Consider the following 26,823-nt stretch of genomic DNA (forward strand, 5'->3'; position numbering starts at 1 on the left):
CTAGAAGGGAACCCTCTGCTCAGCCTTGCCGTTGCTCATCTTAGACATCTTCTCCTCGATGGAGTGGATCCTCGAGGACAGCACCTTCCCACGCTGATCTATTTCTTCAACCACCGCCTTTACCAGTGTGGTTTTGGACAAATCTAGAGAGAAAACACAGGTGAATGCGTGAGTCCTTCCTAAAAGGTTATGGGAGGGGAGCCCACCGTTCGCTTTTCGCACTGCATCGCATTCCTTGGGGAGGGAGTGTTACGCGTTTATAGTAAGGTTTTTGGGGTGTCTGGGGAACATTTCCAGTAGTTAAAACCACTTAACTGTAGACTCGGCTACCACGTGTGAGTGTTGTTGATGGGAACGGAGTTTCCGCTACAGAAATGAAACGAGGTTTTTGTTACCTTTGGATGAATTCCCCGAGTTTCCAGATTCAAAGACCTTTGAGCCGGAGCAGGAACTGGAAGAAAGAAAAGTTTATTGTTTTAATATTGGTGTTTATGATCACTTTGGAAACTTTTCATTGACATACTGTCTTAGCAGATCTCAGTTTTTACTATTGAAGAAAATGTTATGATTTTGTGTGCAGGAGCGGGAAGTGATTACAAGTTATTTATTTCCATTTGATATTTTTCTTTTGGGTGGTGGTGGTGATGGTGTGTGTGTGTGTGTGTGTGTGTATGTATCAGTATGTGTGTATGTATGTGATGTGTGTATGTGTGTATGTGAATCTGTGTGAATATGTGTATGTGTATATGTATGTATGTGTGTATGTCTGTGTGAATGTGTATATATGTGAGTGTGTATGTGTCTGTGCTTGAATATGTGTCTGTGTGTGAATGTGTGAGTGTTTATGTGCGTGTGAGCCTTTATGTGTGTGTGTATGTGTATGAGTGCATGTGTAGATGTGAATGTGTTTGTGAGTGTGTGTGTGTGTGTGTGTAGGTTGGCATCAGGAATCTTCCTTTATAGCTCTCAGCCTCAGTTTTAAAGAGAGCCTTATTTATTTTTATTTGATGGGTATGGGTGTTTTACCTGAATGCATGCGTATGCACCACATGCACGCAGTGCCCTTGAGGCTAGGAAAGGGCTTCAGTTTCCTAGGAACTGGCGTTACAGTGTGAATCCTGCGGGTGCTGAGAATGGAACCCTGTCTTCTGTAAGAGCAGCAAGTGCTCTTAACTTCTCAGACATCTCTCTAGCCCCTCCACACCACATTTCTTGAGACAGGGTCTCTCACTGAACCTACAGCTCACATATCAGCTAGAGCTGGCTGGTGAGCACCCAGCATCCAGTCTGCAGTGGATCCATCTAGCAAGCACCCAGCATTCTCATTCTGACCCCAGGTATGGAGTGACAGGCTCGATCCACTATACTCGGCATTTACACAGACGCTGGGACCCAAAGTCGGGTTTTCATGTGACAAGCACTTTACCCACTGAGCCGTCTTCCCCGTCTCTCCCCTCTGATTTTTTTTTAAGTCCAAGAATTAAAAAGTTAAGAAAGAAATATGCATTAGCTTGAGAAAGATACATATAAAATATGCACTGTTGTGACAGCCACACATACATATAGAATATGTACATATGTCTACATATATACATATGTGTCCTGAAGCCATGATCAGGGGCTTTGGGAAGGGTCAGGGGTCAAGAGAATCTTGAAATCCCAAAGCTTAACATGGGCAATACTGAGGAATTGTGCAGGAAAGATGGGAGTCCTCCGAGGGGGATAAGGGGGTTCTCTTACGTACAAATATAGAGGAACTGATTCTAGAAGTGAGCAAAGACGCACACTTGTACAGTGGGAGAGAAAAACAGCAGGCTGAGAGTGTGGAAGGCGGAGGGGTAGAGCATGTACTGCGGGGAACTTCCCAATGGTCTTACTTTTCGTCTCCGTCGATGAGGCGGCAGTAGGTCTCGATCTCCTTCTCCAGGTGGGCCTTGATGTCCATCAGCTGCTCGTGTTCCAGCTTCTGGCCCTCGGTCTCGGTCCTGACCTGGTGCAGCTGCTCCTCCAGGGCGCTGATCTGAGCCTGGATGTGAGCCAGCTGAGAGCAGTAGTTGCCCTCGGTCTCCGCCAGGGAGCACTCCAGCGAGTGTTTCTGAGACATCAAAGAGCATAGCAAGGGATGAAACCACCAGAGAACCTAGCCCTTGGTCTCTTAGCATCTGCAGGACCACTCCCTGGGCAAGTAGGGGCCGGTCACAATAAGACAGTGGAGCCTGGCATTAACCAGGTGGTGAACAGGCACTGGATGGCCCGATATGGGATAAATGATTGCCCCGCCAAGATTGTATTTTAACATTTACTTAGGTGTGTGTGTGTGTGTGTGTGTGTGTGTGTGTGTGTAGTAGCGGGTAGGCATGTGTCACAACAAATGTGTGGCCGTCAGAGGATAACCTGCAGGGGTTGGTTCTTTCCTTCTACCATATGTGTCCCTGGGAACTAACTCTGAGTCTTGGCAGCAGGTACCCTTACCCACTGAGCCATCTTATCAGATCCCTGTATGGTATTTGACAGTTAATATTTTGATAACAATTTCTGTTAAGACCAACATGTAAATAAAAGCACTTTAGGGAGGACGGAACAGTAAGAAATCCACAAGGGATGATTTGTATTTTAAAATTGTTGTTTTGGGGTTGTCTGTTATTTTGAAGTCTTACTCTTTAATGCCCTGTTCTCATCCTATTCCCAGGCCTGCCGGGCTCTTGTTTCCTTTTCTGATCCATTCTGGATTTTCTGCCAGTCACCAAAGTCCTCTTTTGAAAGAAGTTAAGACTGAATGAGTCCTTTAACAGGGCGGGCTCTGCAGGCCAGCGCTCACAACACACAGGTCACGGTGTCCACACCGCTCCTGTGAGAATCCTACTTCCTCTCGCTTTCCACAGACTGTAATTTGTCCTGCCACATGATCCCTGCTGCAATCACGATAATTTCCCCCGTCAGCTTATCATATGTAGATATTCGCCTGGGTAGTGATTACTTCTGGTATCACTCATCAGAATGTCCACCACCTCTGCCGCTCTCTCATTTTCCTTCCTCTCGTGTGGCGTGACCGCAGCCCTTACATCACAGGAAATAAGGTCTCTGTGATAAGGAGACACAAGGCTCTGCCTAGCATTTTTGCAGGCAGTTTGGCTCGGTGTTTACGTCATAAATGCATTTTACCTTGAAATGCTTTCCTTTTATCTTTCCATATATGTATGTATGTATGTGTGTGTATGTGTGTATGTGTGCGTGTGGTGGCCAGAGGACACTCTCGGGTGTCAAGTTCTTCAAGTGATATCTACTTATTTATTTAATCATTTTTAAAGGCGGCCTATGGTTCACTGACGCAGTTAGAAGGGCTGGTCAGTGAGCTCCAGGAATCTTCTTGTCTCTACATCCCAGCACTGAGATTACAAACTTATGCCTCCCTGCTTGGCTTTTTTTGCATAAATTCTGCAGCTCAAACTCACAGCCTTGTGTTTGCCTGGCAGGTGCTTTACCAACTGAACTATCTCCTAGCTCGTCATCCTACTTCTTTATCGCAATAGTAGCACGATAATTTTAAGGATGATTTTGTGTTTTGCCAAATATATGATGTACTGATTCACTCCTAAGATAACAAAGAAGGAGTTAGGTAGTAAGATATTCATCATAGCATCGATCTAATGAGCTCAGACCCTTAGGATACAGATGGACACTGGCTGCTGAATGTGGAGAGAGGTTGCTGGGCTCTCCAGTGGAAGAGTGACCAGAATGGTGATGAAGAAGAAGAGGTGACAAAGACATCAGGGAGAGGTGTACCCACCACCCAGAACCTTAAAGCCTCACTTCCCTGCCTTGGGCATTCCTTTATAAGATGGCTAATACCCTGGGAAGTAGGAGGGGGCAAGAGCTCTCTTAACTGCATTCACTGGGAAGGCTGGGTGCTGATGAGAGAGAACCAGATGAACTTGGAAGTTTGCCTAACACAGGAAGCAAACACACGGATGTTTATATAGATAACTTCCAACCTGTAATTGACTTGGCGTTTCACCTGTGGGGAACTGACCTTGCAATTTATTTTGACCAAAGAATCTCAAGTGTGGAAGCTAAGTTACCAGTATTACTCTGTAATTTGCTTATACTGCAGTTAAATGGATTGTGTGTGTGTATGTGTGTGTGTGTGTGTGTGCTATTTCCTGACCCCAAAGCATTACTTCCAGAATAGTTGATCTGAGCCTTGACTCTAAGTGCTTAGTGATTTTTGTTGTTTCTATGAGAAAATAATTATAATGGGTGGGCTGACCCTAGACTCTGAGCCCTGATGTCATTGCTGATATGTGAAAATGCTTCTGATTCTGGTGAAGGAATTTGAGAATTTATTTCCCACCCTGTTTTTCAGAAACACAGGGAGAATTCACCCCTTCCGCGGGACAAGACCGTGCAGGGTTCTGATGGTTTCAGAGAGGCGAGTCTGCACAAGGAAGGTCTAGAGAGCCAGCTGTGCTGAGGGTGAGGGGAAGAGGGGCATGCTGGGTAAGTTGGGGCTCAGCTAGTGGTAAGAACAGATCTGTCTCAACACTGCTTAGTGAGAGAACACTGCATCTGTGCTTTTAAGGTTGCTAAATCAAAAATTTTTCTAGTGTACTGAGCCTTGGTTTCCTCGGTGACAGGCTCACTGTTCTCAGTTGCTTAGTAGTTATTTCGTTTTGTCTATATGACACCCCATTGTCCTCAGGGATTTACAAGATCTCTTGTGAAGATGGGGAACCCATGGACCACATGCTCTCCACAGTTCTCAGAGTCAAGCCTTTTGGATACCGCCCAATCATAGTCCTGACCGAAAGCAGGGTTTTGAGCTGGGTTGTTTCCATGGTAACCATTGAAGTCTTCCGGATGATGTTCCTCACCCCCCATGTGCCTAAGAGGCTGAGTACCAGGCTCTATGGGGTGTTTGCTGTGGGACGAGGACTTTTCTATGTAGGGTGAGAGGATCAAGAGTGCCCATGTTAGAGTTGCTGGGAACCTTTCTTAAAAAAATATTTTATGTGTATGGGTGTTTTGCCTGCACATACGTGCACCCCATGGATGCTACATCTGCAGAGGACAGAATAGGGCATCAGATGCCTCGAGACTGGAGTTACAGTCAGTTGTTAGCTGCACTATGGATGCCCGGGACTGAATTTGGGTCCCCTGGAAGAGTGGTAGAACCATCTCTCCAGGCCCATGGATCCTCTCAATATGATTTTCTCAGTGTTAGATGTTGGTGTGACCCCCATCCTGGCCTGTGTGGCCAAACAGTGTTGGTTCTGTCCCTTACTTTTTTTTTTTTTTTAAACAGGAACACTACCCAGCATGCTCTGGGGGCTGAATGAACAATGCTCAGGGTGGAACTGGGCACCAGACTGGTTATTTTAACTAAACGAACCCTGGGCGCCATCCAGGAAGGAAATCTGGGTGTCAAGAAGTCTGTGAGGAAGACAGCGCCTCTCTTTCTGTCTCCTGGGATGCTTTCCCTCCTGTCTTCCCTTTCTTGGTAAGCATTTGTTATAGGAGAGAAAAGAAGGGCTTCTCATAGGTTTTGGGGAATCAGGAGGCGCAGGCGGCCTGGTGTCAGCACCTACCGTTGCCGAGAGTGACTGCAGCTCGATTTCCAGAGTCTGCAGGGAGCGCTTCAGCTCTGTCAGCTCCGACCTGGCCGAGGTGACTGCGTCCATGTCATTGGAGATCTGCTGTTGCAGCGTGGCACTCTGGAGGGCAGATTACACAGGGTTACACCGAGTCTGGCTTGCTAGGGTGGAAGAGAGCAGCGGGTCTGGCTCCCCTCACCTTTTCTTGGAACCCTGCCTCGGCGTCCCTGCGGTTCTGCTCAGCCAGGGCCTCGTACTCGGCTCGCATGTTGTTCAGCAGGACGGTGAGATCCACGCCTGGTGCAGCGTTCATCTCCACGTTCACGTTGCCTCCTGCTGCGCACTGCAGAACCTTCATTTCCTGGAGCGAAGCGCAAGTGAATGTCCTTATGCCACCCGAGAAGGTTTTAGAAGTCTCAAAGTTCCCAGAGGAATGTGTAATTTCTGGGTCCTATCTAATCTGTGTTCACACCAGTCATCCATCTTTTCTTTCCTTCCTTCCTTCCTTCCTTCCTTCCTTCCTTCCTTCCTTCCTTCCTTCCTTCCTTCCTTCCCTCCCTCCCTCCCTTCCTCCCTCCCTCCCTCTCTCCTTCCCCTACCCTCCCACCCATCCTTGTTTTTATGAGACAGGGTCTTACTCTGTAGCTTAGTCTAAACAGAAACTTGCTCTGTAGACCAGGCTGGGCCTTGGATTTGGGGATCATTTTGCCTCAGCCTCCCAACTGCTGGGATTGTAAAGTTGGACCACCAGCCCGATGGTGATGGTGCCCACCTTTAATCCCAGAATTTGGGATGCAGAGACAGGCAGCTCTCTGTGAGTTCAAGGCCATTCTGGTCTACATAGCAAGTTCCAGGTCAGTCAAGTCTAAACTGAAAAACCCTGTCTCAAAAAACAAACAGAAAAGTTGAACCACCACACCAAACCCAACCACACACACACACACACACACACACACACACACACACACACACACGTCCTAAAAAGCTGCTACTAACTTATTTCTGTACTTTGAAGTTTTCTATGTAAGATTCCACATAAAGGAAAATCCTTGTTGCTGTGGAGTTTCAAAATCAAACCGCTTGCGGTTAGCCTACACCCACCAGGGAGAGTGTAGGAAATGCCCAGGGCACCCCAATATGAGCAGCTTTCCCCCCCACCTTCAGTGCAGTCAAAGCTGCTGTGACTTTAGGGGGGACCTGGATCCCACTGTGCTCCAAGCCCTTCTCTTGTGTTTGCCGTCTCTTCTCTTCCTTCTCTGGCTTTCATGTTTGGGGGTCACTCTCCTGTGGCCTTACTCTCACTGTGCTGTGCTGTGTGACTCTCCTCTCTCTCTAACTTCCCTTCCTCTAACGTTCCCGTGGGAGGCAAGCAGATTTCACGTGTGGCTTCCCTGAGCACGGATTGGTGCTGGGATCGCAGCGACTTCCTTCCCTCTCGAGAGTTTTCACGGGCAGAGCTGGGATGGGACTTAGGCTTCTCCTACCTCTTCGTGGTTCTTCTTGAGATAGGTCATCTCCTCACTCAGGGATTCATACTGCAGCTCTTGGTCCGTCCTGCAGAGGGTCAGCTCGTCGAGGACACGGCGCAATCCGTTGATGTCTGCCTCTACATTTTGGTGAAGGGTGAGTTCATTTTCGTACCTGGGTGGGGGTGAATTTAAACGCAGTGGAAGTTAGCTCATTAGGAACTCAACCCGATGTCAATGGGAAATACGAAACCAAATCAGGACTCTAAATCTTATAAAAAGCTACAGAAAAAGCCTTGTGTGGTAGCCCATGTCTGTAATCCAAGAACTCAGGAGGCTGAGACAGGAGGATTGTGAGTTCTAGACTACACGGTGAGACCCTGTCATAAACCAAAACAGCTGGACACAGAGCAGGACTCTTCCCCCGGTTCTGTGCAATATGAACAACTCCCCAGTTTCGTGAAAGCGCCATTTTTGTAATCTTACCTAAGCTGACAATTTTATGGATTGAACAATGGCCAAGGAACATTACTTTGTGCTTGGCATTCCCTTAGGCAGGCATGGAGATACGTGGGCAGTTTATTTCATGGGTGTAGTGAATATGTTATATTTTGACTCAAGTTGACTGGCGTTTTGTGACAGAAATCCTTTGTTGCCTTTACTCTTTTGGGTTGTAATTTATTTTACTTGAGATGAAAACGAAATTGTTTAACAACACAAACAGACAGGAACCTCGTTTGGGGGCCATGGCTGCCATCTGTCACTTACTTTAGTCGGAAGTCGTCAGCAGCCAGTCTGGCATTGTCAATCTGCAGAATTATATTAGCATTAGCAGCCGTGGAAGAGATAATCTAGAAGACATTAAATGGGCATTAACAGAAATAACCTTGCTTTTGTTATTTATTATTTAAAAAACAATTAAGCCTTTGCATTAATTTTTAACTTATACAATTATCAAAATATTTAGAATTTAATTAAAAAATAGCTATGTTTTAAATTTATTCTCATATAATTGTCTTATTTTTAAAACAGAATAATTTATTATATATGTGTATTTCAAAATACAGTGGAATTAACATTTGAGCTACACTGAAATTCATGAATCAAGGTTCCTAATTTTGAGTAATTATTTAATTAAAATTCAGTAAAAATTAAAGGACAGTCATTACTCATTTTCCTTTGTGATTCTGTATAGTTTTGCTGGAAGTTATTAAGTTTTAAAAATTTGACTAGTTCCAAGTCTGTGATTTTACCTTGCTTTTAAGGTCCTCAATGGTCACATGATACTGGCTGTAGTCGTTGTCGAGTCCGCGGCAAGATCCGGGTCCATATTTCTCATGCCAGTTCTTGATCCGTCTCTCTAGCTCTGTGTTTGCCTCCTCCAGAGCCTTCACGTTATCCAGGTAAGAGGCCAAGCGGTTGTTAAGATTCTGCATGGTGACCTTCTCGTTCCCAGAGAGGAGACCCCCTTCGTTCCCAGCGAAGCCCACACCAGCAGCGTTCCCCAGGGCACCAGAGGCATGGCTCGCACCGGGGCCACCGCTCAGTGTCCCTCCTAAGGCCCAAGAAAATCCACTCCCAGCAGCCGAACTGCCCCCTGCACTGCCGCCTGCAAATCCTGCGCCTCCGCTGGGTGGCCTGAGGGATCCTGACTGTAGGCCAACGTGCCTGGATCCGCCAGAAAACCGGAGAGACATGGTGCCAGGGCAAACGTTCCCCTTGTCTGTGGGCAGCAGTGACTTCAAAGGAGAACAAAGCATCACCAGCCTGTGGGTTCTTGGGGCTTTTATACACAGGTATGGGGGTTGTCTCCAGTTGAGTGGTGTCTGCCGAGAGAGAAACGGCATCATTTAGATTAGCATGAAATGATGTATAATTGGGCGATTTAAGAAATAATTAATGCCTAACGTCCCCCGGTGTTGCTTCAGGATATATGTTATCGTACACAAAGTACGGCTTGCTTCTATATTAAGTTCATTATTTTGACTTTTAATTTTGCGTGAGTAACCTTCTCTTTCATCTAGAGACCCCACGAGCAGCCTGTCATTATCTGGTACAGGGGCCAATAGAGCGTTGAAGGCTGAGATAGGGCCCTGTCTGCCTGGCTTGCCACACAGGTGCACGAAGGATTATTAGATACAGAAACAGGTATTTTAATCCCATGAGAACCAAAAAAAAAAAAAAAAAAAAAACCATGTCATTTACGTAAGTACATCCCTGGTAATTTCCCCTTCTTTCCATAGCTGTAATACCTATGTATTGTCTTGGCCAACGACACAGTATATGACCATTCATGACTACTGTGTCTAGTGTGCTGTGTTAGACCCAGAAATGGAAGATGTGGAGTTAAATAAATGTAGAAATGAAAGAATATTTTTATAGTCTTTAGGGGATTGTTAGTGCCAGACAGGGGCTGGGTCTTGTTCAGCTTTGTGCGCTGGACCCAAGGGTTTGGGATGAATATTAAGTAAAAAGCAGAGAGAAATAGCAAGTTGATTCTGAGAGTAGAGGAAGTGGTCTACCCGCAGGGAGGAACCCTGTCATTGGTTGACCCCGTACCAAGTGGTCAGCCCTGAAATCGTGTACATGCAAGCCCCACTGAGCAGACACGGCAGGTTGTACTTTATGTATGTGTGCATATGTCTGTAACAATAACAGTTAAAGAAGAAGAGGCCAGGAACTTGAGAGGGAATGGGGGTGAGGAGTGGGGGGCGTGGGAAGAGCTGGAGGAAAGAAAGGGAGTGGAGGGAAATGATGCCATTATATTTTAATTAAAAAGCAGCAAAAGAACCAGGTTGAAATGAGTTGATGAGGCAGACTGAAGGGTTGAAGGACGGTCCTGGTGAGGAAGGTGAAGGTGGTAGAGATGGCGGCGTGTGGAGCAGGGAGGAGCTGAGAGGAAGTCATGATTGTTTGAGAGTAAAGGAAGAACTGGCATTTTTTTTTTCTCCTGACGGGCTCTTACCATGGGCCAGGTTTGGAATTTGCTCTGTAGCTCAGGTTAGCCTTTAATTAGCCATCCTCCCACCTCAGCTGGCCAAATACTGCAAAACCAAGTGCGCAGTGGCTGGGCCTGCCTCTGAGAACTGATTGCAGATGCTGGGAGTCATAATGTTAACTGAGAGAGGACTGTGGTGGGAACACCAAGATTAGTCTTGGACTGGTTGAATTTGAGAAGTTGCTGGGATATCTCAGTTAAAGATGGCTGCTGATAGGAAAAAAAAAATCAATGTTTAGAGTAAGCCCACGGCTCTGGGCAAATGCCTACTCAGCAAGGTGTAAATAAATGGGTTTCTTATTTCAGTCGACATTCTATTATGTATTTGGAAATAATTCTGTACAGGAGTAGACAGAACGATGTAGGTTTGGGGGGATCTAAAGATGGGAGCAAGAAGGACAGTGCCCAGGAAATCCACGGGGCCCTAGAGAAGAAGACTGAGTGACTGACGACATGATCACATAGAAAGAAGAAATGGTGTCAGAGGGGCAGGTAGGATGAGGAAAGCATTTGAGTCACTGGCTGTCTTTATATCACGGAGGAGGCGAGAGTGACCGCGATGTGGACAGAGTCGAGAGATGGCTGGTTAAAGCTGCTTTGTTAATCTGTTTTCTGTTGCCTTGACGAGACACCTGAAGCTGACTATATCCATTTTTATAAAGAAAAGAGGTCGATTTCACTGGCCGTTTTGGAAGCTGAGGGTCCAGGACAGGGCAACACCATCTTTTCAGTTTCTGGTGAGGGTCCCTTTGTCCCATCACAGTGTGGTTGAGGCGTAGGAAGTGAAACAGCCATGTGAAGAAGGATGAGTACTTTTGGGTGGCCTGGCTTTAAAACGACCCTTTCTGGAGAACACTCCTCCATTGCTGGCGGGAGGGAAAACTTGTACAGTTACTTAGAAACCAGTATGGCAGTTTCTCAGAAAATTGGGAATCCATCTACCTCAAGACCACTCTCGGGCATATACCCAAAGGATGGCCACTCATACCACAAGGACATTTGCTCAACTGTGTTCATAGAAGCATTATTCATCACAGCCAGAATTTGAATACAACCTGGATGCCTCTCAATAGAAAAATTGATAAAGAAAATATGGTAGATTTAGACAATGGAATACTACTCAGTGGTAAAAAAATGATGACATTTTGAAATTTGCATGCAAACGGATGGAGCAATAACAACAACAAAAAACCATCCTGAGTGTGGTAACCCAGACCCAGAAAGACAAACACGCTATGTATTCATTCATAAGTGGATATTAGATATGAAGCGAAGGATAATCAGCCTATAGTCCATGACCCCAGAGAAGCTGGGGAACAAGGAGAACACTAAGAGCCATATATATAGATCCCTCTGGGAAGGGGAAATAGACAAGATCTCCTAAGTAAATTGGGAGTGGGTGGGGGAGAAGGGCAGAATGGGGAGAGGGGAGAAGGGGAGGGAGGGGAGAGCATGAGGGAACAGATGGTCAAGATGGGGGAAAAAAGGGAGAGCAAGGAAAGAGATATTTTGATTGAGGGAGCCATTATGGGGCTAAGTGAGAAACCTGGCACCAGGGGAATTCCCAGGAATCCACAAGGATGACCCCAGCTAAGACTCTAAGCAATAGAGGAGAAGGTGCCTAAACTGGCCTTGCCCTGTAGTCAGACTGATGACTACCTTAATTGTCATCATAGACCCTTCATCCAGCAGCTGATGGAAGCAGATACAGAGATCCACAGCTAAGCACTGGGCTGAGCTTCTGGAGACCAGTCTAAGAGAGGGAGGAGCAATAAGATGAGCAAAGGGGTCAAGCCCATGATGCAGATACCCTCAGAAATAGCTGACCTGAGCTAGTGGGAGCTCACGGAACCTGCATAGGTCCAAACTAGACCATTTGTATGTGAGTAACAGTTGTGTGGACTGGGCAGTCTGTGGGGCCACTGGCAGTGGGACCAGGGTTCTTCCTGGTGCTCGAATTGGCTTTTTTGAAGCCCATTCTTTTTGGAGGGATAATTTGCTCAGACTAAATGTAGTGGGGAGGGCCTTGGTGCTGCCTCAAAGCGATGTGCTAGATTTTGTTGACTTCCCATGGGAAGCCTTACCCTCCCTGAGGAGTGAATGGGGCATGGGGTGGGGGAAGGTGGAGGGAGCAGGAGGAGGGGAGGGAGTGGGAACTGGGATAGGTATGTAAAGTGAGAAAACATTGTTTTAAAGTAATTAATTAAAAATGGCTCTTTCTCAAGAGCTGGCTGGGTCCCACGAGCAAAACTCCACAAATCCTCTTTGAGGAAGGGTTCCTAATGAACAGTGAACTGACCATCTTCCATTGAGTCCAACCACCGAGAGGTCCAAATCCCTCAAAACCACCACCCTGGTGACCAAGTCTCCAGTACATAAGCTTTAGGAGACTTACACAAACCACATTCAAACTCTAGCAATTGGAGAGTGGAGACCAATGTTCAGAAGTTTAAAGCAGGCAGAAGCACAGATGTCGTCCAAATCCAGAGACCAGCCTTGGGGACTGGATCCGATATCATTAGAACGAGAAGTCAAGAGGATAATAGGGCCCTAAGTTGTAGGAGGGAGGCTGCTTGTTCATCCTGGCTTCCTGGCTAGCTTAGATGGAGTTAAAAAATAGTTATAGTTTTCCTTAATTAAAATAAAAGATAAAGTAAATAAAATATTATAACTAATTCTTGCTTGATTCCTGTTATATGTAATTTTACTATATTAAAGTTAAAACCTTCCTTTTTATTTAAACAGAAAAGGGGAGGTGATGTGGGAGTCCCCTCTATGTGTTGCTTGTATTGGTTAATGAATAAAGAAACTGCCTTGGCCTGATAGGGTGGAACTTAGGTAGGCAGAGAAGACAGAACTGAATTCTGGGAGGAGGAAAGCAGAGCAGAGAGACACTGTGGATCCACCTGAGACAGACGCTGAGAATTTTACCCAGTAAGCCACTGCCATGTGGCAATACACAGGTTAATAAAAATGAGTTAAATTAATATAAGAGCCAATAAGAAACTAGAGCTAATGGGCCAAGCAATAATTTAATTAATACAGTTTCTGTGGGGTTATTTCAGGGTTAAGCTAGCTGGCGGGATGAACAAGTGGCTACACTTGGCTACTCCCTCCTACACTAGGTCATCAAATACTAGACCAGAGACTCCTGGACATGAAATGTCTTGTGATGCCTGGAGGTGGGAGGATAAGAATGAGGGGCTCAGGCTGGGCGGTGGTGGGGCACACCTTTAATCCCAGCTCTCGGGAGGCAGAGACAGGGGGATCTCTGAGGTCAGCCTGGTCTACATAGTGAGTTCTATGACAGGCTCCAAAACTACAGAGAAACCCTGTCTCAAAAAACAAAACAAAAAAAAGACATAGATTCTCCTTTAAATCTTTTCTTTCCTTTCCTTTTTTTTCCCAAGAGAGACTTGCAGAAAAAGTTCAAATAAATCGTCAAAATGTGGCTTAAAAGTTCCCATCTCCTCAGTTTGTTTAGGTACCTGAGCGTGCGCTGAGCATCGTGCTTGGCAAGGGCAACACTGCAATACATGGCAGCTGTTATCACTGGTGGTGGTGCTGTGTGTGCGTGCAAGTGTGTGAGAGTGTGCAAGTGTGCGAGTCTGTGAGTGTGCGTGTGTCCGTGTGTACAAGTGTGTGTGAGAGTGTGTGAGTCTGTGAGTGTGCATGTGTCTGTGTGTGCGAGTGTGCATGCGCACACAGGCGTGTGTGTGTGTGTGTGTGTGTGTGTGTGTGTGTGTGTAAGGGCTGCAGAAGTGAGGCTGAAACTGAAGGAGATAGGCACAAACAGCCTTCCCTGAGGCAGTGGCTCAGAAGGGTGAGACGAAGTGGGTTCAATGGAGGGACTGTGGAGACTTTGGAATGACTGGCTTCAGGTTCAGGTGAAGAAGGTGGTATGCAACTGTGTCATTTCTAGACTAGTCAGAGATGTCGACAAGATAAGCCTGGTGCCGTGGTGAGCTGGTGCTGCATCCAACATTGGCATGGTCTTTAAATGCAAGACCTGGGCAAAACTGCAGGATATTTTGAAAGTTATGAAGAGCCCCAGATAGCTCTTAATTCAGCTCCTTATCAGCAGGTTAGGCAAATAAGACCCAGAATGCCAAGCATTTTACTCAGGGTTAGCAGGCACATGCCAAGTGACCTGAGAGTCTCACGCTGAGATCTACTTAATCTTTGAGAATCTGATAGATGAATGCAATGCCATTTGATCACACTCATGCCCCTCCTCAACTCCTCCCGGACCTGCACCCACACATCCTCTTCCCAACCAGAGGGTCCAGTTGCCAGTGCTCATATCACAAGGTTGTGAGCATGGACAAGCTAGCAGGGGGCCACACCCTTGGAGAAAAATGACTTAAGGACACTGTTTCCCTTCTGAATAATTACTCTTTATGCGTGCCGATTTGCATACTTACTTTGCATATTCTCACCCACAGTCTAAGATGTTTGTGCACTGTGAAGTCACAGTGCACCTTCCTTGTTCTCTTGAGGTGTTGAAATGGAAACACCAGGGTAGCACATTAGCATATATTAAGAATTTAAAGTATCTCCAGTGCTTGATTATTCCATAGATGGCTTCCTTATTATTACTATTAGTTGCTGCTAATTATTTCTTAAAGTAATTATCATTAAAATTGAGCAACAAGCAGACAACTAATTGGTATAATATGGCTGCATTTTCATACGTAAATAAAATATTTCTAAGAGAACATTTCATGGCAAAGTACGGGAGAAAACGACAATGCATTTAACACAAGTAGATTTTAAATGTCATCATATTAAAGGTATGTAATATGTCAGTTTAATTTAGTCATTTCACAAATATGCCAATTCCAAGACATTATATTATATAAAATAAATGTGTGTAAACATTATTTCTCAATTAATAATGCAAATGGTACACACACAAATAAAAGCCTCTTAAGAAGTGTATATTTGAATAAATGTTAGATTTCCACGTTGGTGGCCATACTTGCCCCTGCCCACTATTTCCACCAGGGGGCAGTGCTGGTCTTCAAATGGATGTCGCTTCTTGGGGGTGTAGGGCAGTCTTCACCTTCATAAAACCAGATTACTTTGTACTGACGGTGCGCTGTATAGATTCCAAAGGAGTTTCTTGTACATCATCACAAGGACGCTGGAAATCAAAGTTAGGAAGGGAAAGATCCTTTTGTGTAGTCTAGGTTTTTAAAAATTAATCAATCAATCAATTAATTAATTAATTTTTATTTTTTTCCTACTTGACCAAAACTAGTTTCGTCTTAGAAGAGGCATCCTAAATTGAGAAAATACCTCCATCAGATCAGCCTCTAGGCAAGCCTATGGGGGCATTTTCTTTATTTACTATTGATGTGGGAGGGCCCAGCCCACTGTGGGTGGTGCTACCCTTGGACAGATTGTCCTGGGAGGTATAAGAAATAACAGAGTCTGAGCTTGAGAGCAAGCCGGTAAACTGCACTCTTCCACGGTTTGGGCTTCATTTCTGGTTCCTGCCCCGTTTGAGTTCCTGCCTTGGCTTCTTCCACTGATGGACCGTGGTTGGGAAATTTACGATGAAATAAACGCTTTCTTCCTTCGAGTTGCTTTTGGTCACAGTGTTTTTCTTACAGTAGTCCTGGGTTTGGTTTCCAGCACCCACCTTACAGCTCATAGCATCTGTAACTCCAGTTCCAGTGTATAAAACGCCCTCTTCTGGCCAAAACAGGTACTGCAAGAGTGGAGTGAGGCAACCCCCCCCCCAAATAAAACTAAATAAGCCTTAAAATAAGACATATTTAACAAACACCTATTATATACCAGGCCCTATGCTAGAAGCAGGTACTACAGAAAGAAAAACATATACATTCTCAATTCTTAAGGACTTTTTTTTGGGGGGAGGGTGATGAGGAGTTTGTCCTAAGTAAATAATCATAAAATAGAAATTGTGTTAAAAGTTAGAGAAAGAAACAATCTACAACTACTGAAGAAGACTTAGTTTCAGCTGGGGTACTCTTAAAGAAATGACATTAAGGAAATACAAGAAAGATGAAAAATTTTCTAGGTAGGGATATGAAGAGACATTCTTAGAATATAATTATGAATAAAATATTTATATTTAACCCTAGGAGATGTTAGTTATTAGTTATTTTATTATTAGTTATTAGTCAATCAATAGGATAAGTTACCGGAGACTGGATTCTTTCTAATGAAAGGATTAGTTTTAGCTAATAGTTCTGGACATTCAAGACCAGAGTATTGTCCTCTGCTTTCGTAAGGACCTCATGAAGACGGAGTCATGGAGGGAGTGTCAGAAAAGGGAGATTGTCAGGACCACTCTCTTTAAAAAAAATAATCTATTTAACTTTACTTTATGTGCATTGGTGTGAAGGTATCAGATCCCCAGGAACTGAAGTAACAGACAGCCGAGAGCTGCCATGTGGGTGCTGGGAATTGAACTCAGGTCCTCTGGAAGAGCAGCCAGTGCTCTTCACCGCTGAGCGGTCTCTCCGGCTCACTCCTCCACAGCAGCACTCACAGACTGCTAACCCAGGTCTCCTGAGCACTCCATCGGTCCCTTCCAAGGGTGGTGCCCACAAGGATCTAACCAGCTCCCGTTAGGAGTCTCACTACTTCTGAGCACTGCCGTCCCAGTGATCAACTTTCCAACACGTGCACCTTTGGGGAGCACACTCAAACCACAGCCAAACCATTGCTGGAGGGAAGAGTGTGGTGCCTTCCAGGAACTGGAGGACGTATGGATGGTGGTGTGCCAGGAGGCGCCTGAGAAAAGGGTGTATTGGGCTGGTGGGGCGGGGGGGGGGGGAGGACTTGAAATTTGATTCTGAGAGTGAAAGGTAACCATTGAGAAATATAAGCAGGGAGCTTGTTTGTTTTTGTTGTTGTTGTTTTGTTGCTGATGTGTGGAGGGTGACTGGTGACGGAATGAGAATCGGTGTGAGAAATCAGTAGAAAGATAGCCACAGTAATTTGGGGGAGACATTAGGGTACCCACGCCAGGGCTGAGCTAGACGGCATTATGATAACTGTGAAGACGGTTTAATCAGCACCTGGCAGCGACTAGCTGTTGTAAGGGTAGGGGTAAGTGGAAGAGAGAGAAACCAAGAATTATTCTTGCAGTAGGAAATGGAATGGTCCCTCATTGAAATCCCCTCTGTAACTGTCAGGGGTTATGAATATATTCCCTTACACAGTGAGATGGGCTCTCCAGATCTGATTGAATTAAGGAGAACCAATAATGATACCGAGGGAGTTTTCTTAGAGCAGCCATAGCGTGGAGCGTGCATTTTAAGCACGTTCCTGGCTGGTCTAGATACCACATTCTTTCTAATTAGCTGTGTCCTGCCATCCCCAGGATTGGTCCAAGAGAGTCAGGTTTTCTAAAGACCTTCTCCGAGATGCCATTTTGACTGCCTTGGTACCTTGTCCATGATCTTTGGTCCCTTAATGGTCACATCTTCCGTGGTATATATGACAGGAAGTGACTAAGTCGTAATATTTTTTCTTTTTACTTTCAAGATATAGCATGTTTGTGACATATTTTGCACAACTGTGCTTGCTGAATGCGTGGATGCACCTTAGCCACTGAATTAAATTCTTGGGCACTCTAAGCTCTCTTCTGGGTAGGTTAAGTGTGGAAGGAATTCAGGACAAATGACTAGCTGAGGTGCCTATTACCATATCCAAGTGGACACTCCCAGCACTGCAAGTCCCTGTTATGGAGTCCTGGCTCACTCAACACTTCTCATCCCTGCCCCAGCCTAAACCTCTCCAGCCCATGAGCTTCGCTTCCCTCTCCCCAGCTTCTCTTTCCTATGTAACTCAGCCAGTTTGGTCATACACTCTCTTGTTCATTTTTGGCTTTTAGTCTGTTTGTTTGTGTGCTTCTCCTGGTTCTCCCCGCTCCATAGTCCCTTCTCTTGCTCTTCTCTCTTCTATTCTTCTCTTACTCTTCCCCTTTCTCTTTCTTCTCATGGTCCTGTCTACTCTGCTGGTCGTGCCCAGTCTGGACTCTTCCAGATGCCTCTGGCCGTGTTTTCCCCATACCTACAAGGAAAACCTTCTCGACCACACCTAGGAGCAGTCATGTCCTCCTTTTCATTCAGCAGGCTCCTGGGATTGGTTGTGAAAAGATTGTTTCTGCTGTCTCTGTCCTCCATCTTCTCTATGCTGGGAGGGTTCTCTGCACTAACGCTTACAGAGTTTCTTACCTCCTTAATGGGGCTGGTCCCCTCACCCTTTACCTTTCCAGTGCCAGATGAACAAGGAGACCAAGGGTCCAGGGCTTTGGTTGTTTGGCATTGGATGGTTTTCTCCACATTCACAGTTGGTCGCATCCTTCATCCCTCGAGCTTCTCTAGTATTCTGCTAGGACGGGGGCTGTTGTTACTAGAGGAAGGGGAAGGACTGAAGGCGGAGAGCTAACCAAGCTTCTAACACATGGAAGGCCCTGGGTACTTTTTGCCTTTTTGGCTCAACTGAATCATTTCCATTTTGTTTACGAAGTGTTTAAAACAATCATATACTAATTGTACAAAAGGGCTGGTCTCGTTTGTATTGTCATACAGTGGCAGTGAATACTTTTTGATCCTTAGTCCCCAGCATTTCTGGGTTCATTTTGGGAGGTACTACATTTACTTATTTGGATCTGACTCACTAATTTTGTTGCTCAACGAGTACTTATTGGGCTTTAACAATTGGTGTTGAAAACCGTGCTAGGGTGGGGTTCACGGTGATAAGTAACACAGACCCAGTCCTCTCCTCATTAGTATTATAATCTAGTTTAGATTTACACTGGGATACAATTTAGTAACCCAAAGGTGTCTCAAAGTACATAGATTGACAAAGGAATCTCCAAGTACATAGACTGAGAAAGTGTCTCTTATAGAGACTCTTGGTGTGAAAAGAAAGCCTGGTTCTCAATGTCTGAGGAGGGGCACTTCCCACTAGGACACATTCTAAAGTGTGTTATATACCAGGGGAGGGGTTATTTAGTAGAGTCCCACTGAAAAAGCAAAGGATCAGGACTCAGATCTTGAGAAACACTGGCATTCAAGCCCAGAAAGATGCTGAAGTTGCTACTCAACAGGCATGGGCAACCCAGAACCCACACCGTGACTTTCCCCTTTAGCACTTCCAAGTAGAGTATCAAGTAATGTCAGTTGGTATAAGATTCGGTGTGAGAGGGACCTTTGCAGCACCCCATAGCAAGTCGGGCCCAAAGCGCTGCTGGTGACAAAGTAGGCCACATGCAGAGAGCTTGAGTATGAAGTTTTATTAAAAGGGAGAGATGGACAGAGAGACAGAGAGAGGGAGGGGAGAGAAAGAGAGAAAAGGAGAGGAGAGGTCTGAGAGGGCTTGCTAAGGTGGGAGAGAGATCAGGAGTGGGCGGGGCTTGTTTCTTAAAGGGGCCTTTGCACTGCATACAGTGGAACTGCTTGCCTTAAGCCAAGGGGTGACTGTGCCCAAGGGACAGGGCCAAGGTGTGCCTGGATAAAAACATTCCTCACTTTTTTTTTTTTGTGGTTAAAAAAGATGAAGAGTTTGGCAAGGCAGGTTAAGGGGATGAGGGCATCAAGTTTTCAAGACTGCTTCCTACTGATTTGGGACAGGGAGAGGGGAGGCTGAGACAGCTGGGTGCTGCCTCGTCCTGGGGTAGCCCGTTGCTTCACTGCTGCCCAGGCTCTGTGGAACTGTCCGGTATCTCTTGGACCTGGCGAGGTGTTGGCAGAGCAGAGGACAAGGCTAAGTTTAGGATTTTTTTTTTTTTAAGGTGCTGGCTATTGAAGGGGAGGGTGTCAGGACCAGGGAAAGGTGGCCTGCTTAGGGCCGGGTAATTGAGGGAGGAGTGCACCTGACCAGTTCAAGGTGAACCCTCCAAGTCGGCTCCCTGTATTTTACAAGAATAAAACTACATGCACAAGCTCTTTCTCTCTACACGGTGGCGTACTTTGTTGCCCACTGCGGTTTGGACCCGACTGGGATGCTGCAAAGGTCCCTCTTGCACCGAATCTTACAGTTGGTATCTTAGGGTTACTATTGATATGATGAAACACCATGACCAAAAGCAACTTGAGGAGAAGGTTTATTTGGCTTAGGCTTCCTCTGTTCATCATTGAAGGAAATCAAGGTAGGAACCAGGAGGCAGGAGCTGATGCAGAGGCCATGGAGGAGTGCTGCTTACTGACTTGCTCCTCAAGTCTTGCTCAACTTGTTTTCTTATGGAACCCAGGGCCACTAGCCCAGGGTGGCTCCACCAACATTGGGTTGGGCCATTCTCCATCAGTCATTAATTTAAAAAATGTGTACAGGTCTGCCTATAATCTAAACTTTAGGGTGGCATTTTTCAGTTGAGGTTTCCCTCCTCTCAGATGACTCTAGCTTTTGTCAAGTTGACACAAAACTAGCCAGCACGGGTGTGGTCTAAATAGTTGAGAGATACAATTCAGTGTACACTGCAAGGACAAGGTCTTTTGTATCGTTTACAAAAGAACTGGGGAAAGCAGGAGACTTAGAGATGTCTGTTTGGACACACTGGCATCACCCGGCACACAAAATAACTTCATTGGCTGCATAGCAATTTTGATTGTGTATCTTTAGAAGGTGTACCTTTGGGGGAAAGATGAACTTTTTCACCCACATTACTCATATTTGTCTGAGCACACCCACACAATTAAATAAAAATTCTGACAGATTTAGATCATTTGCATCAGTAAGAAAGTTTATTGAAATTCATTAGTAAATGAGAAATTCATTAGTAAATGAGAAAGTTGTCTTTTTTTTTTCTCCATAAAAGGACACTTTCTGATAAATGAAAAGAAGAAACACAGAAACCACAAAACACCTTTTAAACCCTTTCAAGGAGCAAACCTATTTCCATAGACCATTAGGACAGAAGTGTTTTCTTGGACATTTTCCCACACGTCTGTGCAATGGCCTGTGCAAAGAGACTCTTCTTTATGCAGCTTAATAGAAGTGTTTCTTGGTTTCTGATTCAATCATAGACGAAAGGACTCTACCATCAGGTGTCACCTCCTCAATAATCGTCTTGATCACTCTGGTTTTGTTAGTATCTGTGAATAGAAAAAAAAATTAGAATTTAGGGGAAACGATTTGTATAGATCCTAACAAGCTAACAAGCTTAGATTACAAAAGATAATGCACATCTTTTCCGAGTTCTAAAAAAAAAATTCCACGCTGCAGAAAGCATTTTTTTTCCAAATTGACGTCGTCTATTAAAAACACAAATGAAAATCTAAATGGAGATTTCCATTGTTTTAAAATCAGCTCTTGAGTTGAAAGAGCCACAAAATCATCGGAGAAAGTTAGAACTAATTCAGATTACCCCAGCTAGTTTCTGCTGACCTTGGTCCTTTAGACGATTGGTCGCCACCGGACCCGGAAGAAGAAGACTTGAATCCTCCGCTTCCGCTCTGGCCGCCGCTGGAACTTCCGCCGCCGTAGCCACCGCCGGAACTGCCGCCGTGACCACCGCCGCTGGAACTTCCGCCGCCGTAGCCGCCACCGGAACTGCCTCCGTGGCTGCCGCCGCCGCTGGAACTTCCGCCGCCGTAACTTCCGCCGTGGCTGCCGCCGCCACCGGAGCTGCCGCCTCCGTAACTTCCGCCGTGGCTGCCGCCGCCGCGCCCGCCGCCGTAGGATCCGCCTCCGGAACTAGAGGGGGGGGTGAGGGTCAGATGCGGTCGCTTCTAGCATGGAAGCGTCAGGTTGCGCTCCAGACTCATGTTTTGAGAAAATACCATCCAGTCAAGCTTGTCTACTAATTCTCAAACACTTGTCCATCCATAGATGTTCATACACAGCCCTGATTCCTGAAGACATCCCTCTCCCCTTCCCGCCTCCTTTGCCCCGCCCGCTGGCGTTTCCTTGGGTTTGGGCAAGCTTGGCTATGGGCAACCCTGAACGAGAGCAATCAGGGGACTTCGCAGGTTTCCGTTATACCTTCCCTCTCCTTCGAGCAGGCTGCGGTAGGTTTGGATCTCGTTCTCCAGTCTGGTCTTAATGTCCAGGAGTTGTTGGTATTCGGAGTTCTGGCACTCGGTCTCAGCCCGGATCTGCTGCAGCTGTTCCTCCAGGGCGGAGATCTGGCCTTGGATCTGGGAGAGCTGCACGCAGTAGCGACCTTCTGTTTCTGCCAGGGAGGCTTCCAGCGATTGTTTCTGAGAAGAAGGTTTTAGTAAGTGCAGTGAAACATGGAAATTCTTCCAGCAAGACGTCGCCACAGAAGGGAAGTGGCTAGGAGCCCTGCAGTTTGAGCACGATGCCAACAGTTTTCCCCGACCCTGCAAAGCTGTGATTTCGGTTCCACTTTTTACAACCCCCCCCCCCCATTTTTAGCATGAAACATTGCAGGATAAAATGAAAGCCATTTTACAAGATTTAACATACCAGGGCCAGTTGGGACTGCAGCTCGATCTCGAGACCCTGCACAGTGCGCCTCAATTCAGTAATTTCACTCTTATGGCTGGACATTTGTTCAATGTTGCTGTCAATTTCTGTGGTGAGTTCCTTGCTCTAAAAGATTAAAAACGGGAAAAGATGAGGACACCCGGGCATGATCACAAGCTCTCAAGGAGCTTTTGCCGAGAAGGGCAATGACTTACCTTCTCATTGAACCAGGCTTCTACATCCTTGCGATTCTTTTCTGCAAGCTGTTCGTATTGGCTTCTCATGTTGTCCAGCATTTGAGTCAGGTCAACTCCTGGAGCCGCATTCATTTCCACGTTCACGTCACCAGTGGTCACGTTTTGAAGGTCTCTCATTTCCTGTTTGAGGAATAGTTAGATTTAATGAGTGCGCCGTGACCAAGATGACACCCCTCCCCCTTAAAGGGGGAATGTAATTTTCTGTCACCTCTTCATGGTTCTTCTTCAGGTAGGCCAGCTCTTCAGTCACACTCTCGATCTGCATCTCCAGGTCAGCCTTGCTAAGGGTCAGCTCATCCAGGACCCTGCGGAGGCCGTTGATGTCGGCCTCCACGCTCTGGCGCAGGGCCACTTCATTCTCATATCTGAAACAAGCAGAATACAAACCCTGGGTATACAGACCAATGGAGGAATGCAGACCTGGACGAAGACCGACTATAAATACAGATTTGATTTCATATCCTGGCACCGTTTGTAATACACTAATTCATGGAGGAATAGCAATAGTTTGATGCAAAGAGTTAACTGTTACTTTAAGACACATCTTCCTTTAAAAGTCGCCCCAAAGATATTACAGTCAAAACTTCAATAGCTCAGAGCTGTTTTGCTGTGGATGAGTTCAGGAAAATATAAATGCTGTTGTGGGCCTCCAGAGTCATTGTTGGAAACACCTCCTTTCTTAGTACCACACCCACTCAACTTACTTCAGCCTGAAGTCGTCAGCTGCCAGCCTGGCATTGTCGATCTGCAGCAGGACATTGGCATTTTCAGTAGTCAGGGTGAGGATCTGGAGGGAGAGACAAGAGATGGGTTGATGACTTTTAGGTTAGCATAGGCGTTTTGCATTTTTATATAGTTCTCTTCCAGAATTTTGAAGGGAGGTTAGGTTAAGCATAGACTAGTACAAACTTGCCCATATAATATTTTTTTTCAGTACTTTTATAGCCATGATTCCTTTCTGAACGCCGGCTGGGACTATATGGGTATATTCCTGCAATGAGGACTCTTTATTATACAGTTTGTGATTTTCTTGTGTTGCCGCCAACTTTTGAGCGACTCCCATCTGTATTTGCTTAATTTGTTGTAAATACTTCTCAGTGCATCTACCCTGAACCTCCAGATGTGGCTGACAGACTCCCTAGAGACAGGGAGTATATCATTTCTCTATTGGAAAGTTGGGTCTCCTGCAAATGTTGGTGCTGGGTATGGCTTACTTGTTATCAGCCTTAATGATTGAGATCTATCTATCTATCCCCATTTAAAATTCTTTTAGTTCCTACATTTGTACATGATCTAGCATATTTTGACTGTGAACTCATTGTGTTTGTTAAAACCTAAAAGGTTCTCAGTCATTCTGTCCTCCTGGAAGACAGGCAACACACATGCTCGGTGTAAAAGACATGCCCTGCCTTCATAAACATCTTTGATGAGACCTGGGTCCACTAGACATGGAAAAACAAACAGGTAGGCACAGTGATCAGCCCGTGCTATGCTTAACTTAGATTCACCTGTCCACATTACATGGGTAGGCATGATTTGAAGCTGGGATTTTAAATGCCCCTTACCTGGTTCTTAAGGTCTTCAATGGTTTGGTAGTATTTGCTGTAGTCCCGGGGCTCGCGCTGGCTTGAGTTGCCGTGCTTTTCATACCATTCTTTGATTTTACCTTCCAGCTCGTAGTTTGACTCTTCCAGAGCCCGGACCTTGTCCATGTAGGAAGCCAGACGGTCATTCAGGTTCTGCATGGTCACTTTCTCATTTCCGGAGAGAAGGCCGCCACCATCTCCTCCAAATCCACCACCAAAGCCTCCTCCGTAGCCGCCTCCGCCGAAGTTGCCGCCACCGAAGCTGCCTCCACCATAGCTGCCTCCACCAAAGCTGCCACCTCCGAAGCTGCCACCTCCATAGCCCCCACCAAAGCTGCCTCCTCCATAGCCCCCACCAAAGCTGCCTCCTCCAAGACCTCCATAGCCACCTGAAGAGCCCCCAAAGCAACCTCCCCCAGAGCTCCCACGGCTAAAGGAGCCACCGCTGAACCCCCCTGAGCTAAACCCTCCACCATGGGAGCTTTTGCTGCTGGAAATTCTGAGGGATGATCCTCCACCACCTCCTCCTCCTCCACTGCGGGAGGAAGAGTACTGCTTGCTGGAGCTGTAACGAACAGACATGGTGATGTAGGGTAGCCCAGGGAGTGCCTGCTACCAAGGACAGGGACAAGCCTTTATATACTGAGAGGGCGTGGCTCACAGGTCCTCAGGTTTGCTTGCTTGGACAGTTTTCTTTTTGTCGGCTTAGCATCTTTGGCTGATGATTGCATAAATTAATATGCAGTAATAACCAATACCTTTTCAATGCGTTTGTATCTGCCCTGGGTACGACAGGAGACTTGCTGTGTTGAAACTGAAAATGGGTGGAGTTCAGATGAGTCCATTTTGCCTTTGAGGACCATTGAGTAATGCTAACTTAGGCAGTATTCAGTATTTGCTAACTAGGAAAAATAGAAGAAATCTGGTTACAAAGTACAGTTGAAACACGAATTTTCAGATTGACATTTTAAACAGCTTTAGGAACTGCAGTAAGTAGCGAGTGTGCTGGAGTCAGTGCTGTCAGAAGGACCAGGAAACTGAACAGCAAAAATAGAGTATGTTCAACTGTTAGTGTTCAAAGTTGCCACATTTAAGAAGCACAATGTAGGAAATATATATAAAATATCTATTATGTATGCACATTTATATACATAATATGTATTATACACACACAGCACACATATACAATCTCTTATGTAGATGATTTTTTATTTGGTGAATTAAAGTATATTCATTTTTTACCTAAGAAACTGTACACAAGGAACAATTAAGGAATCTTCAAATGTAATGATGCAACTAAAATCTTGAAGCTATTCTGGGTTATTTGATACTTCTAAACTCATGGTTAAAGTCGTGTGAAGACCACCGTGCAGAAACCCTAAGCCCCAGAAGTGAGGACCTCGCCTGCAGTGTGTTATCTCTGACCGGTTCCAGAGGGAGAATTTGGGTCTGTCTGACTGCAAGTACAAGGATTTTTGTAACAGTGTGAATGCAGGCTATAGAATGGTACTACTTTGAGACTTGTAATACAGACTCTCACCTCTACTCCCAAACTAGATTTTCCTTCTTAATAAACAAGCCAAACACAGTCCCTTGGATACCCCATGCACAGATTTCAGCGGGACGGCACCAGTGAAATATTTAATTGGCTCTTTACAAGACTAAAATTGCTTCGTATCTACCCATAGGCTATGATATTGCTCTTGTTAAAATATATTACACATGCGTTTATATGTGTAGAGCCACACGGGTTTTAGAATTATGTGATGCTTTTTGAGATAGGACGATTTATAAATCTCTAGAGTCACCCACTGGCACAGGGTCAGCAGCTACTGTTGATTTTGTGTTAGGAGGGCAAAGCCGAGGAAGGTGGCGGTTTTCCTGATGATGGCTGCTGACTTGTGGCCGTCTTGGCTTTGCCATCTACTATCCCACCGTATGTATCCTTTCTCTGCTGTGGTGAATTTGGTGTTAGGTTCCAGTTCTCACCCCGTGCTTCTCCCCACGGGAAAAAGCAAAACCAAAAGGAGATGGAAGCAGGAAAATACCGAAAGCACGGGGACTTGGCACGATTCCATTAGTAATTGCTGCTTCCAATGAAATTTGTAGCTGCACATCCCACGGAGCGAGAGCTACAGAAATAGTTTCTGCAGGGAAAGGGGACGTGGCCCAGGGCATTCACCAAGAGTAGCTTGTTAGGCTGCAGGTTACTACCAACAGATTGCAGCTCCCCTGGCTTGTCAGTACTTGCAAGTAGGGCAGCAACCGAATGAAACAGAAAGCCCTAAGCATGGGAATTGATTCCTGCGAAGATAATGTACAATAAATGGAGGCCGTGACAAATCGAGGAAAAAGAGGACTCTGGCAGGTTCAGAGAGGGGAAGCCTGGGTATTGAAACTTATGGAAAAAGCAAAGAGCTTTTATTCTACTGATAACCACCACAGATTTGGGGGTTTGATTTTCCTAGGTTTGCTTTAGTGTTAGCTTTTGATTTTCTGTGCCAATGGCAA

The 26,823-nt window shown here is 45.7% G+C and overlaps 2 protein-coding genes and 1 long non-coding RNA gene across 5 annotated transcripts; 1 reads left to right on the top strand and 2 right to left on the bottom strand.

The window, feature by feature from the left end:
* Krt28 (keratin 28) lies at nucleotides 1-8,798 on the bottom strand. The gene is made up of 8 exons (XM_050156900.1): nucleotides 8,311-8,798; nucleotides 7,826-7,908; nucleotides 7,076-7,232; nucleotides 5,791-5,952; nucleotides 5,586-5,711; nucleotides 1,878-2,095; nucleotides 396-451; nucleotides 1-143 (listed from the first exon to the last, which is right to left on the bottom strand). The coding sequence occupies exons 1-8, from the start codon at nucleotides 8,752-8,754 to the stop codon at nucleotides 1-3; spliced, it is 1,389 nt and encodes a 462-aa protein (XP_050012857.1). The 5' UTR covers nucleotides 8,755-8,798.
* Nucleotides 8,799-20,760: 11,962 nt separating this feature from the next.
* Krt10 (keratin 10) lies at nucleotides 20,761-26,067 on the bottom strand. 2 transcript variants are annotated; one of them, XM_050157049.1, is made up of 8 exons: nucleotides 24,292-26,067; nucleotides 23,431-23,513; nucleotides 22,935-23,091; nucleotides 22,685-22,846; nucleotides 22,470-22,595; nucleotides 22,023-22,240; nucleotides 21,406-21,734; nucleotides 20,761-21,133 (listed from the first exon to the last, which is right to left on the bottom strand). In XM_050157049.1, the coding sequence occupies exons 1-8, from the start codon at nucleotides 24,892-24,894 to the stop codon at nucleotides 21,027-21,029; spliced, it is 1,785 nt and encodes a 594-aa protein (XP_050013006.1). In that variant the 5' UTR covers nucleotides 24,895-26,067; the 3' UTR covers nucleotides 20,761-21,026. The 2 variants fall into 2 exon arrangements, with proteins under 2 accessions (XP_050013006.1, XP_050013007.1); XM_050157050.1 differs by having other exon boundaries at nucleotides 21,426-21,734; nucleotides 24,292-26,062.
* LOC126510481 (uncharacterized) lies at nucleotides 22,444-24,533 on the top strand. 2 transcript variants are annotated; one of them, XR_007594411.1, is made up of 3 exons: nucleotides 22,444-22,581; nucleotides 24,068-24,190; nucleotides 24,400-24,533. It is a non-coding gene; the product is annotated as an uncharacterized lncRNA (long non-coding RNA). The 2 variants fall into 2 exon arrangements; XR_007594412.1 differs by lacking the exon at nucleotides 22,444-22,581 and adding an exon at nucleotides 23,059-23,505.
* Nucleotides 26,068-26,823: the final 756 nt, after the last annotated feature.

The sequence above is a fragment of the Alexandromys fortis genome, unplaced genomic scaffold (genome assembly GCF_014885135.2).
Source record: "Alexandromys fortis isolate MF-2015 unplaced genomic scaffold, M_Fortis_MF-2015_v1.1 scaffold_31, whole genome shotgun sequence".
NCBI classification, from domain to species: domain Eukaryota; kingdom Metazoa; phylum Chordata; class Mammalia; order Rodentia; family Cricetidae; genus Alexandromys; species Alexandromys fortis.

Coding starts and splice junctions, on each gene's coding strand:
- Krt28 (XM_050156900.1), bottom strand. CDS start 8,754: ATGTCTCTCCGGTTTTCTGGCGGATCCAGGCACGTTGGCCTACAGTCA. Junction 5,712..5,790: donor AGGCAGGGTTCCAAGAAAAG/GTGAGGGGAGCC, acceptor TCTGCCCTCCAG/AGTGCCACGCTGCAACAGCA. Junction 2,096..5,585: donor TGCAGTCACTCTCGGCAACG/GTAGGTGCTGAC, acceptor TTGATGTCTCAG/AAACACTCGCTGGAGTGCTC.
- Krt10 (XM_050157049.1), bottom strand. CDS start 24,894: ATGTCTGTTCGTTACAGCTCCAGCAAGCAGTACTCTTCCTCCCGCAGT. Junction 23,092..23,430: donor GCTGACGACTTCAGGCTGAA/GTAAGTTGAGTG, acceptor TGCTTGTTTCAG/ATATGAGAATGAAGTGGCCC. Junction 22,241..22,469: donor TGCAGTCCCAACTGGCCCTG/GTATGTTAAATC, acceptor CCTTCTTCTCAG/AAACAATCGCTGGAAGCCTC.